Source organism: Xyrauchen texanus, chromosome 29 (genome assembly GCF_025860055.1).
Source record: "Xyrauchen texanus isolate HMW12.3.18 chromosome 29, RBS_HiC_50CHRs, whole genome shotgun sequence".
Classification (NCBI taxonomy): domain Eukaryota; kingdom Metazoa; phylum Chordata; class Actinopteri; order Cypriniformes; family Catostomidae; genus Xyrauchen; species Xyrauchen texanus.
Genome location: NC_068304.1, coordinates 26,337,875 through 26,359,662, shown reverse-complemented (window position 1 = coordinate 26,359,662; position 21,788 = coordinate 26,337,875). Strand labels below are relative to the sequence as shown.

At 37.9% G+C, this 21,788-nt stretch overlaps 1 protein-coding gene and 1 pseudogene across 1 annotated transcript; one reads left to right on the top strand and one right to left on the bottom strand.

Annotated features, from left to right (window-relative positions):
- The first annotated feature begins 422 nt into the window (after positions 1 to 422).
- Positions 423 to 10,111, top strand: LOC127623036 (nucleobindin-2-like; annotated as a pseudogene).
- On the bottom strand, positions 9,341 to 21,220 carry si:dkey-10o6.2 (uncharacterized protein LOC100124608 homolog). The gene is made up of 7 exons (XM_052097030.1): positions 20,916 to 21,220; positions 20,694 to 20,818; positions 20,532 to 20,598; positions 11,934 to 12,087; positions 11,681 to 11,823; positions 11,417 to 11,527; positions 9,341 to 11,086 (listed from the first exon to the last, which is right to left on the bottom strand). Exons 1-7 carry the CDS (start codon positions 21,066 to 21,068, stop codon positions 10,910 to 10,912), a joined length of 930 nt encoding a protein of 309 aa, XP_051952990.1. The 5' UTR covers positions 21,069 to 21,220; the 3' UTR covers positions 9,341 to 10,909.
- Positions 21,221 to 21,788: the final 568 nt, after the last annotated feature.

Sequence of the window (21,788 nt, the reverse complement as noted above, 5' to 3'; positions counted from 1 at the left end):
ACCTGGACAGGTCCGAGGAGGGTGTGGAATATCAATCGCCTGGAACTATCGGCTTTTCAGTCAGAAATAGCAAACTGTCACGTCCTGGTTCGCTCAGACATCATGACAGTTGTGCAATATATAAACCGCCAAGGTGGAATTAATTCACTGCCACTGTTGAGATTAACACGGCACCTCCTCCTATGGAGCGAGCGTCATCTCTTCTCCCTGAGAGGGACATATGTCCCAGGCCGCCTAAATTACTGCGCGGACCTACTGTCATGCCAAGGGGTGATACCGGGCTATTGGAGACTTCATCCTCAAAAGGTGTTGAGGATTTGGGAAATATTTGGCAAAGCAGAAATCAACCTATTTGCCTCAGTGGAGAATACCCACTGTCCCTTTAGTATTCGAAGTCCCAAGCCCCATTGAGAATGGATACAATGGCACACAAACGGCCAGCGAAACGCAAATATGCGCTTCCTCCAATATGCCTGATCCACTCCGTCATATACAAAGTCCGAGAGGACAAGAAAATGGTGTTATTAGTTGCACCAAAATGGCCCAACCCATGGGAAATACCACTGAGGAGTGATCTCCTCTCTCAGGCACGGGGCACAATCTGGCATCCCCAGCCCCAGCTGTGGAACCTGCATGTGTGGCCCCTGAACAGGGCGCTCTACATGCGCCAGAACTGACGCATTCAGTCATGAACACCATTTTATAAGCCAGCGTTAATATGCAATGTCAAGTTAACTGAGTCGTAAGGGAATGTCTTGGTTACGTACGTAACCTCGGTTCCCTGAGACGCACTACAAAACTCTGAGTTCTTGAGACATGAGAGACATGAGCGAATCCTTGTTCTCAGTCAGAAATTCTGAGGAAATGGTGTCTGTGCATCTGTTTTTATAGCGGTCAGTTTCGCGCCAAAACAGGTGGGGCTCAAACGCCAAAGCCAATATTAAAATATTGGCATTATTATAGAGAGGTTTCAGATAGATTGTGTATGAAGGCACTCCCATATGCGTTAATAAGCAGGGAACTCAGGGAACCGAGGTTACGAACATAACCGAGACTTTCTTCTGCTGTTCTGGCGGTTAATCTAGCAGCTCCAAAAGCTTGCCAAGTGTCCTCACTAGATGTCGCAGCTAGTGCGCATGTCTTGAAACTCACAGTAGAGATGGTGTTTTTTTATTTCTCAAAACCACAGTTCCCTTAACCACTTTAAGCTTGTTTGATTATATGAATTAATTAATTACTAAATGTAGTTCAATTTAACGGATTAAAGAAAATTAAGAAAATTTAAGAAACAAACAACCTCCATGATGAAATCACCAAAGTTAAGAAGGAAAAAGGAGAATGTGGTGAAAAAGCTAAAAAATAAACAAATAATAGGAATTAAAATAATAATGAAATACAATAAATAACATAAAATTGACAGGTAAAAGGGCTTTGCAACTGATCTTAAGATTAATTATTATCATTTTATTAAGTCAACCTAGTTAATTCCCCTCCCAGCACGCAACCTAAAATGTCCAGGTCTGTATAGCCACATCTCACCCAAAATGAGGCCATCACTTATGGTCCATAGTCAGGCCCTTTGTGGCTAAACATGCCATGTCTCAGCCCAAATCAGCCTAAGTCCGCACATCAAAATCCAGCAAAATCTGGCAACCATTACTGCGCCAGAGCTGGCTCATTTTTGGTGAGCCGTCGCACAGCCTAGTGACCCAACACTCAACCGCAATTAGCCCAATTGCGATGGCTACCTTATGTTAACATTTTGGTTTGTGTAAATCTTGATTAATCTTTTCTAACAATTCATTCTAATGAAAAAAATGAAACATACAAGATTTATATATGAAGCCTCTGAAATCAATCTCAGAAAATATTGTTTTCTCAGGTGTAAAAATCACATAAAATATATATATACCACAAATTGACATCAGCCTTCAATGTGCTCCAAGTTATCAATCATTAAGGGTGTTCCAGCTAACCCCACTGCACATCTTCTGCCAGTAGTGGCACTCGCGCAACATAAGCAGTGACGTACATCCGAGTCCTTGAGACTGAGTGAGGTTTGCAAGGGAAGGGGATATATGGAATGCCGCCCTAATCACCAAGGCACCTGACTTCCATTACCCAGATGCTCCTTGTATCCTTGGATACGTTCCAACAATGCAACCCAGTGGACAACAAAAAACATTACACTAATAAACTTCAAACGTAAAATGGCTCCAACACTGACAACCGTCCAAAAACAAATTCCTCATTTAACAGGAATACTAGCGCTGTCACAGACAGTGACAGGTGTGATATTTTATTGCACATATTTCATCTTTCAGGGAATGAGGCATTTTCTGCTTGCCAGTTCATTTAAAAAAAAAAAAATCGCTTCACATCACCTTTACTGTAATATCGCATAATTTGTTATGCAAGGCTCTGGTATTCTATTGGTGGAGTTTCACTGTCATCTAGTGGCAACATATATACATTGTAAAGTGATAGATAAGAGTTTATTTCTGAAATGTTTCAAAACATCAGATGAGTAGCTAGTCCGTAATTAAGGTTATGATCAACTCCCCATATTTATAAACATAATGAGTGCTATTATTGTTTTTGATGGTGTGCAACCTGTACGTAGCCTATCTAATAGCATCTCAAACAATTTGCTTTAATTAAAGAGTTCCATGAACCTTTTATTATCTTTACTACAATGATTCAATTTTAAACTAGTGTAAAGACTAGAGTGTAAAAGGCTCATGTAATTACATTTTTGTTGATAAAAAAAGACTATTGGTGCTTCATACCTCAAATTTTTAAGCTTGAATTCTATTACACTAAACTGACTCTTCACAATTTATACCAAACACATTTTAAAATGAACAAAAAAGTGTATTTGATTCAAATGACCCTGGCATTTGGTGGATTCTGAGCCTCTTAAAATGATAGTTCACCCCAAAATGAAAATTCTCTCATTTACTCACACTCTAGCTATACCAGATATCAGGGCTGGACTTGGATTTTACATAGTAACTGGCCCAAAAGTTCGCTGTCCTTTTCTGCATATCGCGGAGCGGTTTTATGGTCAGTTCTGCATAACGCGATGGCCTATTCGGCCCGTTTCGCGGCCAACCCACAGGCCCGCTCGGTTCTCCCGATGGCCAGTCCACCCCTGCTCGGCCACAAAGTGCGTCGGCCTACTGGGAAAATGCCCGGTTTGCCAGATTACCAGTCTAGCCCTGCCAGATGTGTATGACTTTTTTTCTTCTATAGAACACAAATTAAGGTTTTAGAAGAATATCGCAGCTCTGTTGGTCCATGCAAATGAATGGTGGCCAGAACTTTGAATCTTCAAAAATCATATAAAGGCAGTTGCCAAAGTCTTTCTAGCCAGTCAATCCACTTTCAGCCATCTTTATAACGCTCGTGGCAGGGTCACCGCGTTAATGAACCGCTGCATCCACCACCATTATTGCTACAATGGCAATCTCACCTAGGGCTCCAAAATGGTCAGAAACGGCCCTGAAGGCAGTAAAAGTAATCTATAAGACTCCATTGGTTAAATCCATCTTCTGAAGCAATATGATAAGTGTGGGTGAGAAACAGAGTAATATTGAAGTTATAAATCTATAAAACTATCAATCTCCACCTTTGACCAGTAGGTGACGAAATGCACAAAGAATGTGAAACGCCAAAAAAACTAAAGAAGAAGATTGTGGAGATTTATAATAAAAAGATATTTGTTTTTAAAAAGGCCTTAAATATCCACAGATTTCCTGAGGAACCACTGGGTGGTGCCATGATGATTCTAATTGCCTGTTTTCTGTTTCTGGTCTTTAGACACAATGTAAAAACTACCAAAATGAGCTATCCAGATGAAAAACAACAGCCAGTGTTATTTGGAGTAAAAATTTATTTCAGGCTCAACTTGTGCAATTGTTGGCTGTCATAACAACTCAAAGTAGTTAATGATATCAACGTAACAAACCTCACACAAGTTACCCTGCGAACCTTTTACAGACAGAGTAAAGTCCAATGACAGACCAACATGCAAACCTCAAATGAGAAAGTGAGATGATTTATCCAATCATCCATGCGAGGGGCGTATTTTTACACCGCAGTAGGCAGGTTTGTAGGCATTGAGGAACTCTTTAGCACTCATTAGGGGTGCAGAACTGTCACCGCGATAATCTCTCTGTGATGCTTGAGTGAGCCGAGGACAGCTAGGGTAAGTTTGTAAACAGTACTTTCAGGGTACCTAAATTCAAGTGCTCTAATATTGCTCCTGACAATGTCCACCGTATTTCATTTAACAACTGACTTTATCATGACTTTATTACAACCATATTTGGGAATAATCTATTTTTTACGGGGGTAAAAGAAATCAAAAATACATGTTATTCAGTGCAACATTTTTAATTATTTTTACAATCTTAACCAGGGCTGTACGGGTAATCTGGCATACCTGGCATTTTCCCGGTGGGCCGACGCACTTTGGGGCCGATCAGGGGTGGAATGGCAGATTTCTCTTCCCAGTCCAGCCCTGAACTTAACACAAAATTCTAAAACCTAATTACATTTACATTTATGCATTTGGCAGACGCTTTTATCCAAAGCGACTTACAGTGCACTTATTACAGGTACAATCCCCCCAGGGCAACCTGGAGTTAAGTGCCTTGCTCAAGGGCCCAACAGTGGCATCTTGGTGGTGCTGGGGCTTGAACCCCTGACCTTCTGGTCAGTAACCCTGAGCCTCAACCACTGAGCTCAGTAATTAAAGACTGTCTTGAATGTTGCAGAGGGATTTGACAAGCCTCTGACTGACCGCTGGTTTATCCTATGCATGCTTTTGACGTCACATAACTTGGAGGGAGTTCGCTTTAAAGGGATAGTTCACCCCCAAAAAAACAAATTCTCTCATTTACTCATCCTCATGCCATCCCAGATGTGTATGACTTTCTTTCTTCTGCTGAACACAAACAAAACAAATTTAGAAAAATATCTCTGTTGGTCCAAACAATGTAAGTTTTGCTTTTCCAAAAAAGCAAAGAAAGGCAGCATAAAAGTAATACATACAACTTCAGTGATTAAATCCTTGGCTTCAGAAGCAATATGATAGGTGTGGATGAGAAACCGATCAATATGTAAGTCCTTTTTTAAAAGTCCTAAAAATGTTTGTTTGTGTTCAACAGAAGAAAGAAAGACTAGGCTGGTATGAAGGTGAGTAAATGATGAGAGAATTTTTTTATTTTTGGGTAAACTATTTTTTTAAGAAGAAATAAACCATGTTGTTTTTGAAATGTCATGAATGGAATACGAGTGATTGCTTTATGTTTAGATAATGTAGATTATTTATCTTTTGTTTATTTTATATTAAATGTAATATCCAAGGATAAAATAATACAATTCTAGATATGATTATATCTATATATTTCATAGAATTAAGATAATGTAGCTATCCCATAAGCAAACAGGCTGATGCCGTAATTCCACCCATATTGACACCAATGGTGTTGTTGTCTTTATATAGATGTGGGGACAAAAAGGTCTGTCACACTGCTGCTTGATGCTGTGTCTTTGGGCTTGTCATTGAACCGACCTAAAAGTGCAGTAAGTAATTTGATAGCTGTGATAACTACCAGTTGTGCTATTCAATTTAAGAATTTGTAATCTTGCTTGTATGAAAGCATTAGAAAGATTGGAGATGGATAGAGTAATAGAGTAATACTAATAGTGACTGTTACAATAAGCTGCGTTTGTGTTAAGTGGCTTAAAAGAAGTGCCAATCCAGACTGGTTCTGATTGTTCAATCTGTTTAAAAATCATGTATGTTTCAAAAGATGTGGTTGCTCTAGTCTCATTCATCACTTCAATGCATACATCTCATTTGAATTTGTTTAGGACACCGGACTGCACTATGACCGATATCTCAGCGAGGTTATTGCCTTTCTGGAAAAGGATCAACATTTCAGAGAGAAACTTCAAAACACAGACAATGATGACATCAAGGAAGTACAGCACCTTATTTCCCAATCTTATTTTTTAGATGTGAAATCAGATTATGTTAACACTCCATTGTTTACTTCTCATCCCTTTTTTGGCAAAACAGCAAAGGAAGCTGGCTAAGAGTTAGACTTTGTCAGCCATCAAGTGCAAACTAAGCTTGACGAGCTAAAGAGGCGGAGGTGAACAGACTGCGCACCCTAATTAAAGCCAACAAGACATGAATGGAGAAAGTTATCACAAAAATAACGCTTTACAGGAAATGTGTTTTTTGTCATTGGCTCGTGGTTCATATTTGCACAAAATTGTATTGTGAAATGCCCTTTTGTGTCTGAGAGACTCATTCGTCAAAGCCTTAATATCACAATTTATTTTATATACACTATATGGCCAAATGTGTGTTGACACAGAAACATCACAGCCATATGTAATTGCTGAGCATTTAATTTTAAAACCATTGGCATTAATTGGGAGTTAGTTCTTCCAAACAGCTTCCACTTGTCTGGGAAAGCTTTGCTCTGCAATGCAGAGTCTACATGGTGAACCGTGGTTGCAAGGATTTGGTCCCATGTTAGGCAATAGGGCCTGGCTCGCAGTGGGTGCTCCATTTCATTCTAAAGGTGATCCGTGGGGTTCAGGTCTGGGTTTTGTGAAGCCAAGTCAAGGTTTCCACACCAGTAAAACATTTGTTTTTACAGCTTGCTTTGTGCACAGGTGCATTGCAAGGCTGGGACCAAAAAAGGCCTTACCCAAACATTTGCAACAAAATTGGAACAGTTCTCTAGAATGTCATTATATTCCGCAGCCTTTCCGAAGATGCGTCTGTAATTAAGGGGCCTAGCCAAACCTGTTCATTAGAAGGGGGTGTCCACTTACTTTTGGATATGTAGTGTACCCGTAACCCTGGCCTGCTGCATAGTCAAGAAACAAATATATAAAAAATCTGATGTACTTAATTTCCCCCAATGTATGATAGTGGACCACCAAGCCCTTCTGAAACAGTTTTAGCATCTGAATCACATGAATCCGCATACATTCGAGGTGGAAGATTTGGATCACCTCATTAAATCGTTAGGCTCCAAATTTGACTTTTTGTTGGTTTCACTGGTCTCGCATTTACATTTTCATCTTTGTTTGTTCTCTAATTTGCTTAATCCGAGGCCAATAATGACCTGGAAAACTATGACAAGGAAAGTCACACAGATTTCAAGAGGTACGAGATGAAGAAGGAGCACAAACGGAGGGAATACCTTAAGAAGCTTGACGAGGAATCACTCAAGAAAGAAGGGGAACACTACGAAGAGATGAGGGTTAAAAAGCAGATCATCCCAAAATCACTCACACTGTAAACTAATGATGTACTCTAGTGTGAGCTATTTAGTGGATGCTTGCCAATTTGTACCCAGGTCTACAAAATCACAGTTTGATTCCCAGTAAGAATGGGAATAGAGTATAACTTGAATGCACTGTAAGTCGCTTTACATAAAACATTTGCCAAATGCATAAATGTAAATATTTTTTAGTAGGAAATTCTTTCAATTACAGGCAAACAACATACTTTACATTAAGTACACTGGTAAACAGTGTACATTGCAATTCCTACATGTTTGTTTTGCCATGTTAAAATATTGCTAGTGTAATTGCAGTAAGGTTTGAATAATTAAAATTTTAAACCATAAAATCTAAAATGAAATGTGCATTAAGCTGTTATTGTTGATGGTTTGGTCAATGTCAGTGTCAATGGGGCAGTCGAGACCAATTAATAGAGGTCTGGGAAGAGGCTGATGGTTTGGATCACAATGACTTTTACCCAAAGATATTCTTCAATCTGCATGGTGAGATACGAGAACCATTCTGTTCTGAACATTGCTTAATTTTGTTCACCAGCTGGAGATGATATCACTGTGACATCTGTTTGCTTTCACAGCCAACAATGGAGATAGCTACTTTGATGAGCAAGAGCTTGAGGCACTGTTTAAAAAGAGTTTTGCATTAACATTTCAATTTGTAGCTATGATAATTATGTACTCTGACACACACATGTGATGGAGATAAACCAGATGTTTTTTCTAAACCTTTTCAGATAGAGAAGATCTATGACCCTACACATGAGGACAACATGGTGGAAATGGAGGAGGAGAGACTATGGATGAGAGAATGCAATGAATGAGGTGGGGGCATCATAGTAGAGCATTCAGTTCTTCGATTGAAAATGTACAGTATTACTAATGCTATAATGGCTATAGTGGTTCACTGCGTCACATTATTATTTCTTTGTATGGTCTGTTCATAGGTTGACACTGACAGAGACGGGCTTGTATCATTAGATGAATTTATGGCTGCAATAATTTCTAGAACCAGATGGATGGGAGGTTATTTTTCTTTTACTTTGTTTCCTTGAATGTAAATTCTATAAAAAATATATATATATATTCTACCAAAAATGTATTTTGTCTGCTTCCTCTTGATATTCTAGATCAGAATCCAGTCTACAATGAAGAAGAGTTGAGAGAGTTTGAGGAGCATTCGGAAGGAGAACGACCTTAACCAGGAGACCAATGATCTGCTGAAACAGAGAGAAGAGCTGGAGAGACAGCAGGAACAGTTTAATGCTCAGAAAATTTAGTTACAGAGGGTAGGAGAGTGTGAGATGAGAAAGAAAAGAAAGAACAAAGAAATAGAAACTAGCATACAATAACTTGCAGGCCCAAAATTAAACATTTTAGGACCCCTTTTTGTTTAGGAGTCACACTCGTGGTGTTCGCAGGTCAGAAATTACTCGAACATGTGTAATTTTACTTTAAAATAATACTAATATTTTTTTAAAGATATGTAAAATGCAAATTTTACTAAAGTAAAAACATTAAAGTTGTGCATTATGGGAGTGATTTTATGATATTTAGACCTTATTTATCTCTAAATTACACCATTCATTTTCATACAAATAAGCACATTGTATGTCATATTCACTTAAATATAAACCCTCATTTCAGCAAATTGAAAGTGTCAAAACTTCACAATTTGTCATGCATTGGGGGTCTCAGACATCCACTGGAATAAAAAAAAAACAATTACATGTTCAGTAGATGGCTTCAGTGCTCTATGCATTGGCTAATCTCTATAAGCGAACATACAAAATTAAATTCTAGATATTATCACTGTTATGCATTGAATATATATTTAGACATTATAAAAAAAACTATTATTTGTCAAATTGTAGCCTTTTTTCTAAGCTACTTGGGTTGAAGTGTCAGATTTTGCAATGTTACTCCAATATGCAGTAAAACATGACCATGATGTCGTAGTCAAAATCTATTGTGTTACAAAGAAAAGACAGAGTAATTATTTTGTTACCTGTCATTTATTTCAAACGTCAAAATTCTAGCATAAACAGAAAGTTAAGTGTTAAGTTTTTTTGCAGATAGAGTTTATCAGACACAAAATCAGTGGACATGCTGTAATTAAAATCTTCTGCCATTTTACAGTGGACTTTTGATTCAATTCATATCAAGCTTTATTGGCAAGAACAACTTAAGTGTACATTGCCGATGCAGTATTAGACTATATACATAAAGATATAAAACAAATTGAATGCTTAAGTTAAATCTCAAAACTATTATTTTCTCAGGCTGCCATTCAGTCTCTTTACACAGATCAGCCACAACATTTAAACTTTCTTCACACACAATAGTCTCTAGAATTGACTCTGAATGGTGCAAAAAAATAAAATAAACATCCAGTGAGTGGCAGTTCTGTGGATGGAAATGCCTTGCCAACAGAGAATGATCAGACTTGTTAGAACTGACAAAGTCTATGGTAACTCAGATAACCACTGTACAATTGTGGTGAGAAAAATATAATCTCAGAATGCTATTCTGATATGCAGGTGCTGTTTTGGCAGCACGAGGGGGACACAATGTTAGGCAGCTGGTTTTAATGTTGTGGCTGATCGGTGTATATAAACAGATTTCTCTACATTTATAAAAAAAAAACTAAAACAAATAAAAGCTCTTAAATGGGTCAGATGATGGTGATCTTCAAATCTAATGATGTGCACATGCTTGTGTGATGGTTGTGTTTAGGTTTAGTGGTAGAGTATGATATGAAGTCAATGGAAGCCAATTAGAGATCACTAATATAGTCAAACAAACCTGTATGTGTGTGTGTGGGTGTGTTTTCTGCATAGTGGATGTTTTAGAGTCTCACCCTATCATTATGTGGTCTGCATTGTGTTTGATTTATTGATTTTTATTTGACAAATAAAAAAACAAAATCTCTGTATTTTATTATTTCCAATTCATTCGTCTAGATTCTTGTGTGTGTGTTTAGATAGCTAGTGGAGGAAAAGTCACCAAGTCTTGTATCACTCAGACAAAGAATTACATTTTTATTAAAGAATAAACAAAATCAAAATGGGTCAAAAATGACCCAAACACCACATGTGGGTTAAAAAGACCATTATTACAATTGTTTGTGCTGTGATGTTATATTCATTGCTGTAATTAAAAAAGTGTCATTATCAATACTGTAATGCAAAACAATAATTATATATTATTGAATTGTCAAGTATTCATTCATCATACAATTATTTGTTGTGCTACCTTTAATTTAAGCTGATTTAATAATAATAATAATAATACAAATTAATCAGATGTGACTCCTAACTATGTAAGCCAAGCAAAATAGTGTGTATATGAGACAATTTGGTTTGACTTTTCTTTCAGATTTAATGCGTGAATGATTGTGCTTTACATTTCTTTAAAATGATTAAATGATCTAAGCTTCACCAATTGTGTGCTCTGGATAACATTACAACATAAATGCCATTTTGTTTAAACATACACATATAAAATCCTATTGTTTCCTAAATATGAAAACAATTTTCATTTAAACCATAACATCATGAGACATGATCTTTTTTGGTTTATTTGCTATAAGAATCCTTAAACCTAGACAACAGGTAATCAACTGACTTCACTGGAGAATATTTGTCTGATCCATCACAGCAAGAAATAATGGCCTCATCATCAGGCTGTACAAAGAAGGCCAAAGACTGACGTGTGTTGGTGTCACCATCAGGTGGCAGTAAAACCCTATGAACCTGAGGGAGCAAGCAAGAGGTAAGAAAAGAATCAACAAATGTCCTGATGAATTCAAGTATAGGTAGGCCTCTGCATAACCGTAATGGGTGTTTTCAAATCTGTGGGCCTTTTCAAACAGGGATAGGCGTTTCTAAACTATCCAATGAAAGTAGGGAATCTCAGTGTAGAAATCAGTGGGCGTTTCCAAACCAGGATGGAAGTTTCTAAATTAACCAATGAAAGAAGGGAATCTCAATGCCCACTGATTGGGGAAAAGCCAATTTTTCTTCTGCAGAGATGTAACTGTTGATTAATTAAATGAAATGCCATATAACAGCTGTGACACTTACGGCAGACACATAGACATCACTAGTCCATCTTTGCATCAGGTCTGCTATGTTTATTAGAACTGCTCCAGGAATGCATGGCGCTGAAATATACTCTCCATTCCGGTTAAGAACCTGGAGTACAACACAGAGAGAGAGAGAGACAGAGAGAGAGAGAGAGAGAGAGAGAGACATGCAGTATATGGTAACTGAGCTTACTGTATTTCTCTGTGACAATTCACGCAAAAAAGCACTTTTTTCCTCATTTCCTATACTGGTACAACTCACCTGCAGTCCACCTTCAGGGCTTTGGAAGACCAGAGTGATACTACCGTAGTCCGAATGTTCACCACAGCGCAACTGACCGTCCTTCACAGACTTCACCTGGGGGTAGTACAACGACCGTAGTGTGGTGCCATTTGCATTTTCACCTTTAAAGAGCCCACATTATACAAGTCTTGTTAAAGACAAAGGAAAAAAGGGGAATTATTAACATACAAACTTAGGGTCACTATGAGGAAGTGCATTTCATTTTACTTACTTCCAATATACTTATGTGCATTGAGGAAGACCTCTGGATCCAGACCCAAACTGATAGCCATCACTCTCAGCACTCTGAGAGAGAGTTCCTTACAGCGTAGAAAAAAGGACGATTGGACAGCTCGGAAATCATCAACTCCTTCTGAGGGCCAGTTCTAAGCAAATTGAGTGTGTAGAGAGATAGGTTTACGATCACAAATGTAAAGCTTTCTGAAAGTATCCTCCCATTGTGCTACAACAAGAGAAAGTGCATATATAAAATAATCAGAATTCAGAAGCATTTTCAAATATATAGTTCCAAAAGTCTGAGAAAACTGATGATCAAATTCAAGTTGATAGTTCACTCAAAAATGAAAATTCTCTCTACATTTACTCACCCTCAGGCCATCCCATATTTGTGGCTTTCTTTAGCAGAACACAAGGATTTTTAGAAGAATATCTCAGCTCTGTAGGTCTATAAAATGCAAGTGAATGGTGATCAGAACAAATGAAACATATCCATATGACTCCAGCGGTTAAATCCAAATATTTAGAAGCAAAATAATAGCTGTGGGTGAACAGAATCAAAATTGAAGTCCTTTTTTACTCTAATTCTCCACTTTCACTTTTACATCTGAAAGTCCCATGTGGTGCTCATTTAGTTTCACATTCACACCTGAAAGTGAAAGTTAAAGTGGAGATTTAGTTGATAAAAGGTCTTAAACTATTATAATCACTTCTAAAGATATGGATTACTTATTTTTCCTTTATGTGTTTTTTACATAAAGGTCTGATCACAATTCACTTGCATTGTATGAACCTACAGAGCAGAGATATTTTCTAAAAATCTTCATTTGTGTTGTTCTGAATAAAGAAAGTCAAACACCTCTAGGATGCATGAGGGTGAGTAAATGATAAGAGAATTTTCCTTTTTGGGTCACTTTAAGATTTATTTATTTTTAACCTGGAAGTAAACTATGGATTTTCAACGGTTAAAAACAGTAGAAAAGTTATGACATAAAATTAATAAGTATTTAACATCAAGCAGAATTCATTTCTCAACACGTGTGACACTGACAGAGTTTATACAAATACTTTTGTTTGTACAAAAGATCAGAATTACTTGCATTAAGGTACACATGATGCTCTTTGGATTGCTAAAAAAAGATGCCAGGATAACATGTATCATCAGAATACAGCTCGAGTGAATGCTGCCATTGAAGCAAAAGAGATGCATGCCAAATACTAAGAAATCTTTTAGTTGCACCAAATAATGCTTTGAAATAATTTATAACTAAAATGTGTTTATTAGATTAGAAAAGTAAACATAATTGTGGCAGGGCGGAGGGCGGGTCGTGATTATACACACCCGGTCCCTTATCAGGCTAATTAAGCCTCCTAGAGGGATAAAGGCCGATTGCTGGCGGTGGTGCGGGAGAGAGAGATCGTTTACGGACATGTCCGTCATGTGTGTGTTTGTCTTTTGCTTTAAGTTTATCGTTAAAATATTATTTATATTGCCAAGCCGGTTCTCGCCGCCTCCTTTCCATTGAACTACGTTACACTGGTGCCGAAATCCGGGAAGGAGGAGGAATGCCCGTCGCTTAGTCCTCGATACTGCTGTCCACCCGGGGGAGCGCCGCTGCCTTCCGCCGGGGGAGGGAGTAGCCCGACGGCCCGGACGCGGTGAACGGCCGCCGTCCGCGAGGCGAGTGGGGACTGGACTCCCCGACCGCCTGGGGCGTTGGAGCGGCTGCCAGGGGCGGAGGAGAGCCCTGCCATCCCCCAGTCTGACTCCTGTCCGCCCGGGTAGGAGCATTTTTCGTTCGCCTGAGAGTGTTGAGGAGTGATCGGGGACCATGCGACGGTGTATCAGAGAACCGGCAAGTAAGTTTTTTTTTTTTTCTCCCAATCTTTCTCTCTCTCTCTCTCACTACAGAAATATTAAATAGGGGGGTACTTCCTGTAACAGTGTATTACCCTCCAAAAAAACACTGTAAAATTTAAACGAGAGGGAAAAGGCCAATGCGGAGCTCACTGTTACAGAAACTACCCCGCCTATTTAATATTTCTGTTTCCCTCCCCTTGTCCCCTCCCTCGTCCAGGTAGAAGGGGATGACTTGCCGGCAGACGGAGCAAAAGGCACGCCCCTCCCCAGGCAACGCCCCTCCTCCGTGCCGGGGGCTCTCCAGCCTGAGAGAACAAGTGAGGAAGGAGCCAAGATGGCGGCGGAGTGAATGGTAGTGTTTTAGTGGTGTGCTAAACCCCGAGGAGGTTAAAGCTAAAAGACTGAAATAAAGAAACTAGTCTTTAGGATATAAGTAAATAACTGTGTTGAGAAGATTTGTTTTTGGCAAATACTTGGCTCACTGATCTACAATAATGGGCAAAAAAAGGAAGAACGTGTCATCTTAGCCGGTCACCTCGTGGATGAAGATAGCAAGTTGCAGATGGAAGTGGCCGGCTCAGAGAACATCAATCTGGAAACAGATATTGGAGCCAATGAAGTTGTTTTTGCAACACCTGCTTGCTCTACTCCTTCAAAAAATCTTGTCGGAGCTAGAAGCAAAGATGATGTCACATTATCTACACTTTATGGTGCGATCCAGAAGCGAACTGCTAAGCTCGACGAAACGCACGAGAAGATAATGTCTATCGACAAGACAACTGCAACATCTTGTGATAAAATAGACAAACTGTAGAAGGTATCCCAGATAAGTAACGATGTCAAGGCGCATTCCAATAAGATCGAACAGCTGGAAAAGGATGTTAAGGGACTGCTGGGTGAAAACAACTATTTGAAAGAAAGCCTAGAAGAAATACAGATATTCACGCAGATGGAACCTTAAGCTACAAGGTCTTGCTGAGCGCGATGGAGAAAATGTGAGAGATGTTACAATTAATATTATAGCAAAAGTGGTCGCTGATATTCAAGACAGGCTGAATGATCTAATTGACGTTGTTCACCGACTGGGACAGAGAAGATCTGATGGATCACCACGGAACATCATCTTGCGTTTCAATTTGCGATTTTACAGAGACATGGTGTGGCGAGCAGCGAAGGACTCCAGGTACTTAAGGGACAAACAAAATTCGCATCAAGGAGGCACTGATTAAACGGGATTTGGATGCAAGAGCCAAACTTTGGCCGCAAGTTAAGAAGGCACGTGACGAAGGAAAGAAAACTTCTTGGAAGGGGCCCCATGCTTTTATAAAGGGTCAAAGACTTGAGTCCCTTGAGGAGAAGAAGAATAAACTTGAAGGTGAATATTAAAGAAGCTGTCTTTCATGGGGCAGTAGGAATATTCTGTATCTTGTGATGCCTAAGATGTATATGTGCCTCCACTTGCAAGTTAGGCCCAGATATATCTATGCACTTTTGTCAATTTATTAAGGTTATATTTAGCTTTAACCACCTCTTTGTTTGTTTGTTCTTATAGAGGTAAGCTTAATTCTTACTACGTTCCTTAGTTTAGAATTTATCCTGTTCTGATCACTGTTTAAGCTTTTTTTAATTTTTTATTTCCTACAATGCAAGAATTTGAGTTTCATTCTTTGAATATTATTTCGCTAAATACTCACGGCATAAGAGACTCTATGAAAAGGAAAGCCTTATTTTTATATTGCAGAAGAACAAATGCTGACTTGAAATTACTACAAGAAACTCATTCCTGTAAAAGGGATGTTAGATTTTGGAGAACTCAGTGGGGGGATGGTGCTTATTTTAGTCACGGCTCCAGTCACTCTGCTGGTGTGCTTACATTAGTCAAAAAGTTCAAAGTAATCTCGATTCGATTGCTTCTACTGAAGGGAGATTTGTTATTCTTTTCGTCAAACTGGAAAATGCTTCATTCATAATATGTAATATATATGGTCACAATTTAAGTTCTGCCAATAAGACTTTGTTTTTATTTTTGCGGGCCAAAATTTAAGAACTTAAGGGCTATGAACCTTAAAGTTAAATACCAGCAGGCTTTTCTTATTATAGCTGGGGACTTCAATGAGGTATATAGTAACATTATTGATAGATACCCTCCCAGGATGGGCTCTAACATCAATCTTATTTCTGATTTGGGTGACAACTTAGAAGTAACAGATGCATGGCGTTATTATAATCCAGGTGCGAAGGAATACACTTGGTGTAATAATTTACTTACACGTAAATCAAGAATAGACTTCTTTTTGATTTCTCATTCGAAAGTGCAATATGTGGCTGACGTTATTCATCAATATGCACCATTCTCTGATCATTTGCTGATTGAGTTAAATTTGCGAACAGAACAAGGTAAGAGTTCCCTCCGTGGATATTGGAAAATTAATAATAATATCCTAAATGATAAGACGTTTAATGACCAAATTAAGGGATTAATCGGTGAGATTTTTATAGATAATGAGCTTTCTTAACATAGCAGTAAATGGGAATATTTTAAATTTAAAGCCAGAAAGTTGACTATACATAGATCTAAAGTTATTAAACGGATTAAAGCGAATAGAGAAGCTAACTTGCTAGGCAGATTTAATTCTTTAATTAAAAAAGAGAAGCTTTCTGTAGAGGAAGTCAATCACTTAAAAGTATTGCAGTTAGAATTAGACCAGTTATATATTGAAACTGTTAAAGGAGCATTTGTGAGATCAAGAGCGAAATGGATTGAGGAAGGAGAAAAAAATTCAAGCTTTTTCTTCTCACTTGAAAAAGGAATTTCAAAAGAAAAAAATATTTCAATGCTGCAAATGAATGGTTCAATATAAAAAACCTCAAAGAGATAGAAAATTATGTGACTAGTTTTAAAAAAAATATATTATATTCTTCTAGTCATCAGGCAAACCTTTCTGAGCAATATTTGCAACAACTTAAGGACTTTATACCAAATTTAAGTGATGACTTTAAATTATTGTGTGAAGCTCCCCTAACTTTACAAGAAATTAAAGATGCGATGAAGTCAATGAAAAAAAGGAAAAAAATAAATAAAATAATCGCCTGGTTCTGATGGCTAAACTTTTGAATTTTTTATGCAGTTTTGGGAACTGTTAGAGAAACCTTTTCTATTAATGGTTCAGGAATGCATAGAGAATGGTGCAATGACTCCAACAATGAAACAGGGAGTGATTTCTCTTATCCCTAAACCAGATAAAGATGCTTCCTTGATCGATAATTGGCGACCGATTACTATGCTGAATTTTGATTATAAACTATTTGCTTCCATATACACCAAAAGATTAAAACAAATAATACACAATGTCATTAGTGAAACACAAACTGGTTTCACGAAGGGACATCATATTAGCTGTAATATCCGTCTGGGTTTGGATCTTATTGATTACAGGGACGAAATTGATTCAGAAGCTATTATAATATTCCTGGATTTTTATAAGGCTTTTGACACTGTGGAGCACCAGTTCCTTTTAAAATCATTAGCTGCTTTTGGTTTTCCTACTAAATTTATTCATATTGTTCAGATGTTATGCAAAAACATTGATAGTAGTATAATTTTGAACTCTGGTACGTCATCAAGGTTCCCTACTTGTCGTGGAATACGTCAGGGTTGCCCGCTAAGCCCTCTTTTATTTTTATTTGTAGTAGAATCTTTGTCTATTGATATCTTGCATAAAAGTAGCTTTGAAGGTATTAATATATTTAATAGAGAGTTTTGTATCTCACAATTAGCAGATGACACAACTTTGTTTCTGAAAGATAAAGAGCAAATAGAACCGGTGTTACATACAATCAACTCTTTTTCAAATGCATCCGGACTTAGACTCAATTTATCTAAATGTGAAATATTTTGTTTATATAATACCTCAGAAACCCAATTCAATTGCATACCAATTAGAAGTGAAGTGAAGTATCTGGGGATTCAGATAACCAAAAATATAATGAGCAGACAGCACTTGAATTTTTCACCACAATTAGTTAAAACTAAGAATAAATGTAATAATTGGCTTCAAAGAGATTTTTTATTTTCAAAAGCAGAAGGTTTATCTAGATTTGTTTACCCCTCCCTATCCTTATACACTCACCTAAAGGATTATTAGGAACACCTGTTCAATTTCTCATTAATGCAATTATCTAATCAACCAATCACATGGCAGTTGCTTCAATGCATTTAGGGGTGTGGTCCTGGTCAAGACAATCTCCTGAACTCCAAACTGAATGTCAGAATGGGAAAGAAAGGTGATTTAAGCAATTTTGAGCGTGGCATGGTTGTTGGTGCCAGACGGGCCGGTCTGAGTATTTCACAATCTGCTCAGTTACTGGGATTTTCACACACAACCATTTCTAGGGTTGACAAAGAATGGTGTGAAAAGGGAAAAACATCCAGTATGCGGCAGTCCTGTGGGCGAAAATGCCTTGTTGATGCTAGAGGTCAGAGGAGAATGGGCCGACTGATTCAAGCTGATAGAAGAGCAACTTTGACTGAAATAACCACTCGTTACAACTGAGGTATGCAGCAAAGCATTTGTGAAGCCACGACACGCAAAACCTTGAGGCGGATGGGCTACAACAGCAGAAGACCCCACCGGGTACCACTCATCTCCACTACAATTAGGAAAAAGAGGCTACAATTTGCAAGAGCTCACCAAAATTGGACAGTTGAAGACTAGAAAAATGTTGCCTGGTCTGATGAGTCTCGATTTCTGTTGAGACATTCAGATGGTAGAGTCAGAATTTGGCGTAAACAGAATGAGAACATGGATCCATCATGCCTTGTTACCACTGTACAGGCTGGTGGTGGTGGTGTAATGGTGTGGGGGATGTTTTCTTGGCACACTTTAGGCCCCTTAGTGCCAATTGGGCATCGTTTAAATGCCACAGCCTACCTGAGCATTGTTTCTGACCATGTCCATCCCTTTATGGCCACCATGTACCCATCCTCTGATGGCTACTTCCAGCAGGATAATGCACCATGTCACAAATCTCGAATCATTTCAAATTGGTTTCTTGAACATGACAATGAGTTCACTGTACTAAAATGTCCCCCACAGTCACCAGATCTCAAACCAATAGAGCATCTTTGGGATGTGTGGAACGGGAGCTTCGTGCCCTGGATGTGCATCCCACAAATCTCCATCAACTGCAAGATGCTATCGTATCAATATGGGCCAACATTTCTAAAGAATGCTTTCAGCACCTTGTTGAATCAATGCCACGTAGAATTAAGGCAGTTCTGAAGGCGAAAGGGGGTCAAACACAGTATTAGCATGGTGTTCCTAATAATCCTTTAGGTGAGTGTATATTGACAGCAACACTTCCCAAAAACTTGATAAAATGTTCCTTGATTTTATATGGAAGAATAAATCCCACAAATTAAAGAAAAAAATGTTGGCAAATAAAAGACATGAGGGAGGGCTCGAAGTTCTAAATTTTGTTGACATTAATAACACATTTAAAATCAATTGGCTGAAGAGATGTTTGACTGTTAATGACTCTATGTGGTATTTTATCCCCAATAATATATTTAATAGAAAATTATGGAGGCCTCTCGTTCTTATTGAGATGTAATTATTCTTTTGGGAAAATACCTATAAAATTGGCTAAATTCCATCAACAGGCATTGTTAACTTGGAAGGTGGTTTACAACCACAACTTTTCTCCCCACAGAACGATTCTTTGAAATATGGACATTAAGATTAAAAACAGATAGATTTTTTAGGAAAAATGGTTTAACAAAGACATTATTTTTATACGAAGTTTTGGTGTGAATTGAGTATTTATTGTTTTTCTACAATTGATAAAAAAATTGTTTTAAATTTAAGATATTATCTGTTATTTTGAACACAAGAATAAAGCATTAGTTTGAATTGTTAATTTTTTTATTCTTGTAGCAAAATTTTATTTGCACAAGCAGAGGTATCTTAAAATGCTACCCAGGCTCACCGAGTTCTTAGTTGATGTGGAGTACTTGGTTAAATCTTTAAATTTGCTCACGAATAAGAAATGTTCTTCTTTTTTAAAGTAAAATGATAACATTTTTGTATGAGCCGTGAACTAGAGCAAATATTATTAATTTTTTTATTATTTATTTAATGTTTTTTCTGTTTTTATTTATTTTTCTTATATTGTATTGCCTTTTTGTATATGCAATTATAAAATGTACAATTGTAAAAAAATACAAAAAATACATAAAAAAAAAAAAAGGGAGGACTGTGAAAGGGCGGGGCCGTATCGTGATTACACACCCGGTCCCTTATCAGGCTGATTAAGCCACTGAGTCCGAGAGGGATAAAGGCCGATTTCGGGCGGTGGTGCGGGAGAGAGATCGTTTACAGACATGTCCATGTTTTGTCTTTAAGTTTATCATTCAACTATTATTTATATTGCCAAGGTGGTTTTCGGACTGCACTGTAGCCCATATATTTAGACTTCTTTGCTGACAGTATAATGATCCGTTTATGATTACTACAATTACCATATCTTAAACCAGATTATTTATTTATTTTTTAAGTTTAACAATTGTGACAGGTGGGTAAACACCACAGCTCAACAATAGTTGTGCGCATGTAATTATGATCATGCTTGTAAAACAGTAACACGGTTAGCACATAGTAGGGCTATTTAGTCAAGCTATCCATGTAAGATTCAGACAGACAGACAGGAGATGAATGAGAAATTGTCATTTACGATATCCATTCTCAAAGTTGTTGTATTAAAGGCTTCCTTTAAATCACCAGGACGTCGGGGATTCAAACTGTGAAATGACACAAGATTAGAACATTGGCATGCTTTTCCTTCCTTCATTCGTGAGTATAACAGTAATGCTGTGTTTATTAGAGATTGACATGCCTTTCCGTTTCTACTGAAACCCAGCCGTGATTAACATTACAGGAGAAATTGCCTCTGCTGAAAGGCCTTTTCATATCTTCAGGCAAACAGAAGAACTTCTTTGAAATGCTCATGACTTTGTCCACCTATAAAACAGAGTGAAGAAAAAAAAATAAGCCAGTATGCAGACTGCTGAAGTATTGTTAAAGCGTATCGGTTACGGGCATGTTGAAAACTACAAACCTCTTCCTGATCTATTCCAGTGTTTTTCAGATAAACAAATCCCATCTCGGTGAATGCAGTTCTCAGTCCCGTACTTAGCTTTTCCAATTTATCAGCAGATACATGGCTCTTTCCTAGTTCGTAAACCTCAAAATCGAGTATAGAAATCTCCATACTGAGTTATATTCTCAAGAGACTGCAAAACGTCCAGGTTGAGCAATGTAGGTTAAATATTTATCTAGTGATAGATGTGGCGTCAAATCGACCGGAAGTCTGTCGACGGCGGGAAGTCAGAGGAAGGTTCAAGTGTGGGCAACATTATGGTAATGAGCTTTGACGCTGTTCGGCGGAGAACACACCCGTGTAAACATTGGTTCCCACTAAACAGTTCCGAAGAAGAAAAAAATGGAGGAGAATCTGATTATTGCTGTGGCGGGTTTTCCCGTAATATTTGATCTGTCCCTGTTTGCTAAAAATGTTTTATAAATATGTAACCATTTTGTGAGCAGCTGACACTGTAGAGTATTCTACTCCTACTGATTGTAATTTCAAGCAGACCAAGAAAATGAACTCAAATGACCATCAATGTGTTAAATTACATGAGTTGTGTACAGCCGTGGCCAAAAGTATTGGCAGTGACATCAATTTTGTTTCGCAAAGTTTTCTGCTTCAGTTGTTGTGGTGTTGATTCACATTGTTTCTAGATTATTCTGCAGGGTGATCAGATGCATTTAAAATAATTGCAAACTCAGTTTTTTGGCCCTGGCACAAAATGACCAGCTAACATCATTTTACTAATCATATCAGCAGCACCCGTGAAAGTGTGAAGGAGTACTAGTAAGGTCTATCATTCTGAATGGATTATAAGAGCAGACTTATTGCTATAAAAGAAGG

What these genes read in the sequence shown, in the direction of transcription:
- si:dkey-10o6.2 (XM_052097030.1), bottom strand. Translation starts at nt 21,068, where the DNA reads ATGGAGATTTCTATACTCGATTTTGAGGTTTACGAACTAGGAAAGAGC. An exon ending in CTGGAATAGATCAGGAAGAG is followed by an intron (nt 20,819 to 20,915) that starts GTTTGTAGTTTT and finishes TCTGTTTTATAG; the next exon opens with GTGGACAAAGTCATGAGCAT. An exon ending in GTGATGTCTATGTGTCTGCC is followed by an intron (nt 11,087 to 11,416) that starts GTAAGTGTCACA and finishes TTGCTCCCTCAG; the next exon opens with GTTCATAGGGTTTTACTGCC.